The sequence below is a fragment of the Solea senegalensis genome, linkage group LG16 (assembly GCF_019176455.1).
Source record: "Solea senegalensis isolate Sse05_10M linkage group LG16, IFAPA_SoseM_1, whole genome shotgun sequence".
Classification (NCBI taxonomy): domain Eukaryota; kingdom Metazoa; phylum Chordata; class Actinopteri; order Pleuronectiformes; family Soleidae; genus Solea; species Solea senegalensis.
In genome coordinates this window covers 4,998,669-5,009,915 of record NC_058036.1, presented here as the reverse complement: position 1 = coordinate 5,009,915, position 11,247 = coordinate 4,998,669, and the positions used below count along the sequence as shown (strand labels likewise).

The window sequence follows — 11,247 nt, the reverse complement described above, 5'->3', positions numbered from 1 at the left end:
TTTACTGTAAATGTGAAAACTGCAACTGTTTTGTCAGACCTGAGTCGGCGGCGTGGGCCACACTCTGATGAGCAACACTCTGCTGAACTGAGTTTTGTGTGGGAGCCGGAGTGACACACTGCTACATTCAACATTTCCATATTGTTTAAGAGTCACAGCGATGTTTTTTTTTTTTTACTCCGAGGGGGTTAGTGAGTCTTACTCACCCATAAAAAGCTGTTAATCACGAGTTTCTAAAGTTTGAAGAACTATTACATAGTGGGTGGGAATGTGTTTTTATCCAGGTTGACGACGGCATACAGGACTGTTTCCTGCCTTAAAGGTCCATCCGTCTTCTACCGCTTTATCCTCCACATGTGGGTCGGGCACTGTGCCAATCTCAGCTGACATACGGGGAGAACATGCAAACTCCATGCAGAAAGGCCCTTGTTTTTTTTACGACTGGTTCGCAAACCCGGGCCTTCTTGCTGCAAGAGTGCTCACCGCTACACCAAACATGTGGCTCGACCTATAGATCCACTCGTTTTGATTTAGCAGAAATTGTAATTTAAAGTGTACAAATCACTATGTATGAATTGTTGGTTCTCATTAGCTCAGAATTAATTAACTTTTTGTATCAGGGTGGAGGCAGGTCCACAATAGACAAACTAGACAGGGGCACCCCAGCCATTGGGCTCTTCCCGGGATTTGAACCAGTGACTTTCCAGTTACGAGCCCCAATTCCTTAAAAAAAAAAAATGCAACTTTACTTTATAAATATTATATACTGTACCTTTTTTAAAAATGTTTCTAGTAAGGATGAATTGAAAATTTGCTGTGATTTCATTTTTCACAGCAGTCCACTAGGTGGCAGCACGTGCTTATGATGTCTTCACAGAGTGTCACGTCGGTGAAGTTTACCTTTATACTATAAAAAACATGTATTTCTATAGGCGGTCAGGAGCAATCTAGTCATTTTAAAGTCAGTGCATTGATATTTAATGCAGGGAGGTTTGAGTCTGTGATGTGAGTTTATAATAAGTTCATACAGGATGACAACGGTCGATATTCTTTTTTTTTAAATACTTGAATAATGTAGTACTGTAGTAACGGACTATATATATATATATATATATATATATATATATATATATATATATATAACAAACAAGGTGGGGGCAGTTAAGTCTAAATTTAATAATACAAGGTTGCAGGTAGCGCCCTCTATATGATAAAAGGAAGTCCCATTTCAAAGCTTGACCATCTGTCATCATCACCTTACATTGTATTTACACTCCCCAGCCATTATATTAGGTACACCTGTTTACTATCACGTCGCAGCAGCTCAATGCATTTATGAAGTTGTGGTCTATTAAAGATGACCTGAAGCATCAGAAGGGGAGAGAAATGTGATTTTAAGTTAAGAAAAGTAGTACTTTTCCCTCCGTGTTAAGGGTTAAACTTGCATCTCTGGACCTCGGACTAAAAAAAGTTTATATCTAGTGTATTTTGTGTGATACTGACCATGTGTCCGTCCACTGTTTTAGTCTTGAATACTCAAATTCTTTGTCATTTTTTTTCAACAGGTCAGCAGTAAATAGTCCAATAACCACTTTGTGGAATCGGAATATAATATTTTTTTTTATCATAACAGGAAGACTTTTACTTTAAAAAAAGTAATTTGACGGACAAATAGTAAAAACAGTGTTGTCCAGCAGCTGCTGTTGTCTCTGTCCTCACAGCGGACAGACAGACAGCGGCTCTGTGTGTGTGATTAAAGTTGGTGCGCGTGGGAGTGGAGCGCGTGCGACCTCCGTCCTCGGCCTCTGATTGGTCCACAGCTGTGTGTGAGAGAGAGAGACAGAGCGAGAGCGCTGCGCACTGGGAAAGTCACTCGATGGACACAACGGAGTACGACAGACTCAGCTCCACACACTCTCCCTCCTGTAACTTGTTGTCAGCGAAGTTGTCGGTTTTTTATCAGGCGGTTGAATTTGCTGTTCGGGCGCGTGCGCGCGCGCGTGTGTGTGTGTGTGTGTGTGTTGTAGATGTTGGTGAGCAGCAGCAGCAGCAGTCGACCACTGTCACTTTTGATTAATGGACTCAACACGGACTTCAGCTAAACGCGTTTCTGCCAAGAGGCTCAGACGAGGTTGACTTCATTCATTCGCTGTCCAGGTACGTGACAGTCATGAAACCCACTCCTTTTTAAAAACACTTTCAGTAAACTTTCTGTTTATTCCGCCTAAAGCTACACGTGAGAGACACACTAAGTTGGAGAAATGTGACAGCGAGAGAATAAAGTGAGGGGGGGGAGTTAGACAGTTGCATGTAAGAGTTAGCTTTGCTTTTTTTTTAGCTGTTTACATTTGAGTTCAACCAGCTTTGAGTCAGACTGGAGCCTGTAGCAGAGCTCACTTGACTGTTTATCCAATATAATTTCATTTTATGCTCATTAATATGTTGCATATTTACATTTAAACTGCTTTATTTTGGACGTTCACTTTCCTCAGTAGCAGTTAAAAAGGGTTCAGTATATATGGACGTGTATTAAAGGTAGACATATGAACTGTTTTGTTATAGATGGATAGATGATGTTTGAAAAGGAGTAGGCAGCAGTATAAAATTATCCGTACATATCCCCATTCCTATTAAACACAACTCAATTTATAGACTACATTATACCCTCAATAAATATTTAAATATTTACAGTATTCTAAACAGAGCTCTTAATGTTCTCAGTACAACACTATTTCCACTGTCTTCCTGATAAAAGCTGCTGTTCTTTATCCTTATATGTATTTAAAATATCTATTTTGTGTATTATTTTAAACTGATTAATGTTTTTACTCTGCTTTAATTGTTGATTAATCAGCCCGTCATTACCCCAGTTATTATCTTGTTAATTGGCCTATTACTTATTTATAAGTAACATGTACTAAGATTACACTTTTCTTTTCTCTCAGAAACTTGATCAATTTATTTTCATTCAAAAGTTTATTTGACAACGTGGTTATTATTACTTTTCTTTATTCAAAGTATTGACACTTTAAACTTTGTTCAAAGTGCACTACAGTGCCGACACAAAATTGGAGAGACTGTGAGAGTTTCTAAATGAATGGTTATTTAAATGAAGCAATTGTATGTATCACTTGTTATATTTTTTTAGATGGAGGGAAAAGCCTTTGAAAGATCCTTATCGGTCAACGTCTAATAGCTACGCTTTGTGCAAACATACTTTGAGACATAACACATATACAGTAATTGCTTTGAATGTTTTACCCCTGATGTGTGAAATGTTTCTCTGCTCAACAGAAAAGCATTTGTTCAGTTTCTTCAACTTGCCTTCAGGAGCAAAAAATCTATCTGTTTTTACTTACCTGACATTTAGCTATAGGCAGATTTGGAAATCTTCAATTGTGGTGATTTTGTTCAGCCCCAGTAACCATTTAAAAAGCAAGAAAACGTTTTACAGTGACAAGGAAATAGCTTTATAAACGCATGTGCAATCTTTTGACATGACTAAGTAATGTAAAGTTATTTTTTAGAACTTATGGATGTCTTGGCTTTCCCTTAAACCTCAAACATTACTCTCTGAGGACTCACTGGTATGTGTTATGTGTACAGTGTGTCACTGTGGCCGTGTGTCTTTCAGATTAAAGGAACATGAAGTTGTCTTTGGACAGCATGGACGTCCTGAAGATTGTGCTGTTCGTCTTCGAGGCTGCCCTACTGACAGATTGCGCGAGAGGTGAGAGCTGCTTCACACACTTTCCTCCTCCCTCATGTTTAAAACATGAAAGGTGACACCAGACTCATAGCTCATCATAAGTCACGTTGACTGCTTGGTTTCTTGTGAGCATGAAGAGAGCCTCAGTTGGCTCTTAATGGTTTCTCACCAAGAAGTAGACGGAAAACTAAAATGTAAAAAAAAAAATCTCTAAACAGAGCCCAAAATCAACACAGGGCAGGGGGAGCGAGAGAGAGCAGGACTGCCCCTACCAACAGTTTGTGTGCTTTTCAGTCTTGGCTGCGTATATATATATATATATATATGTGTGTGTGTGTGTGTTCACATTCAATTCCGCTAAACCAAACAAACATCATCCATCAGCTTCCCAGGGTGCAAGAACACAAGTTGGTGTAAGAGTCCAGCTCTCCCGCGGCTGGTCAAGGAAACTGCCTCATATCACTGCGTGTGTGTGTGTGTGTGTGTGTGTGTGTGTGTGTGTGTGTGTGCACACTCATGACCAAAACACTGAGAGTGGGAGACCTCAGCCTCTCCACAACTCACTGCACTGTTTGTTGTGCCAGCATCAATACTTTGCCTTTTTAAAGTCAACCTACAGTCCGCTTGTCAACAGGCTTTTGAGTAACTGTTGAGGCAATTTCTATGATTTCATCCGCCGCCATCCCGGGCTACTGCACCGTGTCTGATGCGATCCAGTAGCATGATTGCAAGATTGAGCCAAAAGTTGAAACTCTTAGACTTAAACGCAATAATCTGAAAGCCAAGTCTGAAAGCCAGTCTCAATTTCCCGGAAGGTCTTGCACTGGCAAAATACGCAGCCCTCCATAGCCTTCTGTTCATCAACATAGAAGTGAGGTGTCGGATAAGTAGAATTCCTCCATGTTGCTCTCAGGGCTTGAGGTAGAGCAGGTGATGGTGATGGGGATGGTGGGGTTGGTGGCAGTTTAGAGGCGGAGATTAGAGCAGCGGGTCTGTAGACAATGCCTCATTCACAGCATGGCAGTCGTGCCTTACCAAAAGTAAACAAGACGTGAAGGCTAAATGAGATTAGACTGGCAATTTTGTATGTTTACAGATTAACAGATGTCAGTGAAGGAGACAGCCAAAGGGGAATCTGATGGTATGTTGGAGAGCGGAGGTCCGATGGCTCTGAACTCACTCTGTGTCAGACTAAAAGGAAGAAGTTACAGACTGTTGGTAATAGTTTCACTGAGAATTGGTTGCAGATGCACAGACGGATAGACACATCACAGTTGTGTTGTTGGCAGTCGGTCTGAGTGAGATGATTCTGAATGATGCTTGACAACGTGTGAAGTGTACATACTGTATTCCACAGGCCTGTCAGCAGAAGCACAGCGATACTGTGTTGCAGTTCAAATGCAGTCGCTTTCGTCTGACACACTGTAAAATACAGTCAGGGGGGTTTTCACTCCAAATGTGTGCTTTTATAGCGAAACGAAGGCCAGCGAGGCTGTAAAATTGTGCCCGTAAAATTTAACAACGTATGATGACATCGCTTGACGAATGTAAATTCAATTTTAGAGGACACACCATCTTCGAATTAGGTGTTACTTAGTTGTACTTTATGTAAACAAATTCAGACAGAAAACAACATGTTTGGGTGAACCAATTTTAAGCCTGTTGCTGTCAATCATTAGGTGACATCTGACCCCGGACCCCCTGCGCTTGTACGACACACACGGCCCGCCCTCTCCCCACTCAAATTTGGCCAAGCAAGAATTATTTCTTAAGAGACCCCCACCCACCCACACCCGGAACCCCCGGCACTTCCTCCAAACCCAGTGACTTCTTTCCTCCCCCTCTGGTGCTCTGCCACCCCCAGCAGCTGAAGGAGGTGCTCAGTGATGTGTCCCAGCAGAGCCTCTAATGTGGTGACAGGCCTGGGGACCGCCGGGCTCCACTAACTGAGGAATGCAGCCGTCTGGACATATGGATCTGCAGAAATGCACCCTGGGAGAAACAGAGAGGCACCAGGTGTCCCTGTTACGCACCACAACTAGCAAACAATGATCTCTCTCTCACACACACACACTTAACAATTGTGTTTTGATGCGTGTTAATTAGAAGCATAAAATGCAGACATACAAGTGTACACAAGTACATTTACGTGTTCAAAAATCTGCTGTATCTTCAGCACAACACATGGTGCCATCTGGTGAAGTTTAGCGCATGCAAACCGCTCTGCAACCCTGTTTGGGAAAAAAAAAATGCATTTTATTGCAGTGTTACATCATAGTTTCATTACAAGAAGGTACTATGAGATAAATAGTATGCCAAGGGCTCTTAAAATCACAGGGCCTTTTGGCTCCTAGACAGGAATCCATTTCCTTCAACCTTAATGAGGCTAGTTTCTCACTAACCAAAGGCCCCAAAGTCCTCTTACCTTTTTTTTAATAGCTCCTGAATAGTAAGAAGGTGTTACAGGGGTGTTCTGGATTGTAGGCCAAGCTTATGAGTACTTGTGTGTGTGTGGGGGGGGGGCTGTGCTGAAGAAGGTCTGCTGTACTGTGGCACGACATGCTTTTTACATTCTTTGTTCACCTCACACTTTAATGCTTTATCTAGTCATTTTAAACACAATGACATTACTTTGTGTGTTATGTTGTGTTTTTTTTTCCAAGTCAGCAAACTCAAGGAAAGTCAATCGTCGCACAACTTGTACCTCAGCTCTAATCAGTGCAGCTATGCTAACACCTTCAGTCTTGTGTATCTATCCGACCGGACAACTAGCACCTTTCTTACTTGTCTCCTTTCTTCGTTTCCTCCCGTTTATCACCAGCGTAAAGTTGAAGGAAGTGAGTTAAGTTAATGTTCTGTCGTTAAAACAAGGCATGAGCTGACCTTTACTCCCACCCAAGCCTTTCTTGGCTGGATGTAGCCCCTATTTACAGAGTCTGGGTCCACTGGTGGAGAACAATGGACGGATTATTACATGCGGTTGTCCCCCAGGTTGAGCAGGGCAGCAGTAATTTATTTTAAACACTCTTCATCCCTTAGCGCTTGCAGCAGACTGGGGACCCGTTTTACTGAGGTGCTGCCATTTAGAGGTGCGTGAGAAGAAGTTACGAGACTGAATGAGCACTTTAATGCGCCTGAATATATGTGTGTGTGTGTGTTTTATTAAGCAGGCTGGAATTACCCTGAGAAAAGTCATGATAATGAGACATCTAAGGAGCACAGTGCAATTTGGAAAACCTCAGAGGTATACCAACCACAATTCTTGCTCCACCGCCTCCTTCTCCTTTAAACCAGGTGGAAATAATATTCTCCCTGCTACGATGCGTCTGTTTCGGTCACGGACATAATGTTACCACCACTACGACAATCAATGTTCCCCATCTATCAGCACATAGTGCTGACCCTGACAGTTCAGGAGGAAACATTCGCAGGGTGGAATGTGTCAGACTTCACCCCTCACAGGGGAAAGAAAAGAAAGGGCCGTAGCTGTGATAAGTAGTCATAATGGAGGTCAGTTGATGTTTGCTTTAGCAGGGTCATATAATCCCTGTGAGCAACACTCCCCTCATTGACTGACCTTAATGGCCACTTCAATTAGCATTCATGTGGAATTTCAACAAGGTATTGTCTGCTTTCACTATTTGTCACTGTCAGCTGTATGCTAATGCTCCGACCTACATGAGGGGAATTTAATTTTCTCCTGTTTTTAAAGAAAATCCCACTGACTCATATGTCTGTGTGTGTGTGTACAATGCTGATTAGTTTGTTTGGGCAGTTGGCTGCCGGGGTGTTTTCAGACCACACACTCTCTTCCTGCCGGCCGAATGGATTTGGGCTCCCGTTAAATAGAATTCCTTTTGCTCCTGTTAACTTTCACAAAACCCATGGCGTGGGTTTACAAAGTGCACATAAAGGTGTTGTTTTGTCACCATTCAGATATGAATCAAACCGTTTCTTCTCCCTGGTTTGACTTCTCTTGTTTAAGTGGACATGTTGATAAAGAGTTGTTGTTAATTGACAGCTGTTTGATGTTAAATAAGCATCTGGTGATACTTGACAGTTCAGACTCCACACTTCATGCTGCTGTGTTACACCCTTGGCCAGAAGGAGAGAGGACTAAGCGACTGGAAGCAAGCCTGTAGGAGGGGGTGAGGGTCCGCCTCTCTGGAACCTTACAAGTGACCTTACAATAACATTTAAGTCCCACAGTTGGATGTGTTTGTCTTGCGCAACCCCTTTTTCTTTGCCTCCTTCATTTCTCCAGTCCAGCGCTGCTCTCTCTTTTTCTGTTGAGGAGCCAAGTCAAGAGAGAGAGACCCACCTCCCTCCTCCTCCACCAGCCTTTCCTTTTGTGCTCCACAGCTGTCTGCTCAGTCACCTCTGAAAGCAAAATGATGAGATTCCTATTGCTCCGCTCTTTCACCCCTCAACAGGAGAGGCTGTTGTTTTTTTTGTTTCACTATAGTTTGTAACGTGTGGATTTACGGTTCAACGTACGAGTGTGCACTCAGCAGCAGGTTTCCCTTTGTTTCCTCCCTGCTTCTCCAGGTCTTTCCTGTACCACTTGGCTCCCTGTTGTGTCTCTTTTGCCCCCAGTGGCATGAACACAAACGCAGCGAAACATGTGCCACAACAATCTTTTGTTGTTTGCACAATTGCAAAGTATCCACTGTTTCTATAGCAAGTTGGCCCTCAGGATGTGGCTCAGACTGGGCAGGTTTGGACAAGTCCAACAGTTGTCATTGTGATGTTCGTGAATAAAAGGCTGATTTCAAGTGCAGAAATATTATCTGTCCCATCTTCTTGCACTGTATGTGCTTGTTTGCTGTACTTGCCACAGCCTGCTTGAGTCTGTGCCGCTGAAGTCTCACACTGACATATCAGAATACCATATCAGGCAGCAATGAGGTACCTGCTGCGTATAGTTTCAAGATATGTTTCCTCATCATCAAGTCTTTCATTGTTTTCCCTCTGTTTATGCTAAGAAAGCAGTTGGATGTTAGTCAACTTTGTAATACAAAAATAGACCTATTTTTCCAAATACCCCCTCCTCTCTCTTGGGGTTTCAAACACATACGCGCAATGGCTGGATAACATGCTCTGAATGAGGCCTCCTCTGCTTTTGACACACATGCCCCCTGTCCCTCCTCTCAGTTCACCTCCAATGAGCTTCTATGAGACCCCACATGGCTTAGTGGCTTCCACTTTGTTTTTCATTAGGGGCGACCCCAGAAATTCTTACTGTATTGTCCTCATTGACTGAAGTTATAAAGAGTCTGGTCTGGGCAATTGCTTGTCACAGAACCTCAAAATAGGAGTTTTCATTGCCAGCATACAGGCTGTCGTGATGGAATTTGTTTGCTCCCTTTTTTTGGCAGCAGCAGTCTCAAGGCATGAAGCAGAGGCGCGGATGCAAAGAGGCCCTGATTTTTCATTCAGGGGACCCATCACGTCTGTACCGAAAGGAAAAATGTGTCCCTGCTTTGACTTGGAGAGAGGAAAAACCAAAAAGTGTAATCGGTCATATTTTATAGCTGAGCTACTGCTATTCCAGACTGGAATTCTTCTGCATTATGCAGTGAAACTGATTTGATTTCCTTATGCACTGAGACTTGAGTTTGGACCTTGGATCAGCCCCCAGCCTTCACAGGCTTGGCAGACTGGAGGACTTCTCCATTCATACAGTGTCTAGGTTGACAAAAAGGCAAACTTGACTCTCAATATCAACAAGTTGACTCTGGAGATGACATACTGTGCTTGTTAAAAGTCCGATTTTAGTCGGACTAAGACAATAATTTGGTTTTCTTAATGTCATGTGAACTAGAATGCAGTCGGACTTGGCGTTCTGCACTTGGTGTTTTAGGCGTTTCTGATCAGATTTGTTTAGTGATTCAACATTTGGTCTTGCCTGAAATATCCCAAAAAGCATGTAGAAATGTATAGAGACATTCAGAAAAGATGTGTGTGATATTGGGATTTTTATTGTGGTGCCACCTTGATGTTGACTTGTGATATCTTGATCATCGGATGGATTGCCATGAACTTTGCTGCAGGTTGTTGTATGAACCCTATAGGTTTACTCTGAATGACTTTGGCCGTGCTCAGACCTGGTATTTGCACGTCTCAAGCGATCCAATCACAAGTGGACAGTTTTTAAGTACGTCAGCTCACACCTGACACCACTTGTCATTTCACTTGTGACCACTTACCCACTGTATTTGCAAATAAACATGTCTCTTTTTGTAAAGAACAAATTATTATAAGTAGAGCCTTGTTTCAAGCGAGTGGTGCAGCACAGTTCAGCTTGCCATGGTACTGTTTGGAATAGTACAACCTGATCTTACACAGTGTTTGCACCCTGGGGTGTGTGGGCAGCATACGTAACTTATGTAGCTATTTCAGATGCGTTAGCCGCAAATAGCATAACATAATACTAGTGCAACACAGTGTAGCTCACAAAGTAATTCCACAAAGAAGAAGAAGGTTACACAATAAACAAAGAGCAACTGTGGAGGACATCCAGCATCTATGTTGTTCCTTCTTGGCATGTGGTTTACCAAGCTTTGTTTGAGACTAGGTTGCAGGTTGTGTGCTGTTTTCCTCTACCAACAACGGACTGCAGTGTACGTACCTTCACCCTGCAGGAGCCAGACCACTGTGCTTGGCACCTCAACAAAAGGGTACCAAGAACTGGGATGTTATGGATCGGTTATTTTGGTACTCTGCTCAACGTTTGGAAATGTGAATGGGGTGACGTACTGTACTGAAACAAACTGTGCCACTTGTGTGAATGTTCTTAATTGCCTATTGTTTGTTTCAGACATTTATAGCAGTGGTAATTAAGGAGTTGCGGAAAATGTTTTTCTTGTCCAGTGGGACTTGTGGCATGAGAAACTGGAAAGACTTGTGCAGGGCTTACTTTCAACAGTTGGGTGTAGAGTACTGACAATATAGTGAATTTTGCACGTTATTTTACTTTCTTAGCGGATGATCTGGGAGATTTATTCTTGGCAGTGATTTAGTCGAAGCAGAATGTGATGTTAAAGGTGAGCACAGATTTAATGATTGATTGGAATTGTGAAAATGTCCTTCCTAAGGTCAGAGACTCTGAGTTTGCTCAGCGGGAACAGTTGTTGGGGCTCTTGTTTCTGAGAAAAACAGAAGGCTGGCTATCTTCGTGTTCAGGTACCTAAAGCCCCCAACCTGCTCCCCCACCTGCCCATTGAAGTAATTGTACCTTGACTGAAAAGTTGACAATATGGAGATTCAGTGGTGTAACAGCAGGTTATCTATTCTGGTCATCTGCCATCAGCTTTTATGCATGTCACCTTGATAAAAGGACTGTTGCACTTCTGTGTGGAGAGTTCACTAACAAAGAAAGAGACAGCTAGACTGGCAGACAGACAGGATAGAGGGCAGTGACCTCTGTGCAGGCGGGTAGTAAGGTGAACTGGGAAAGCACTGAACAAATTGTCACTGTGAAAGGGTGAGTACCACATTGTAATGACAGGCTCAACAGCTCCATGTTGACAGATTGA

The 11,247-nt window shown here is 42.7% G+C and overlaps 1 protein-coding gene across 1 annotated transcript in view; it reads left to right on the top strand.

Annotated features, from left to right (window-relative positions):
• The first annotated feature begins 1,143 nt into the window (after positions 1–1,143).
• Positions 1,144–11,247, top strand: part of LOC122783076 (fibroblast growth factor receptor-like 1) — a 28,551-nt gene continuing 18,447 nt past the window's right edge. Inside the window, exons 1-2 of the mRNA XM_044047723.1 lie at positions 1,144–2,157; positions 3,635–3,730. Of these exons, the coding sequence (XP_043903658.1) occupies positions 3,646–3,730 (85 nt within the window). The 5' untranslated portion in view covers positions 1,144–2,157; positions 3,635–3,645. The remainder of the gene's footprint in view (positions 2,158–3,634; positions 3,731–11,247) is intronic.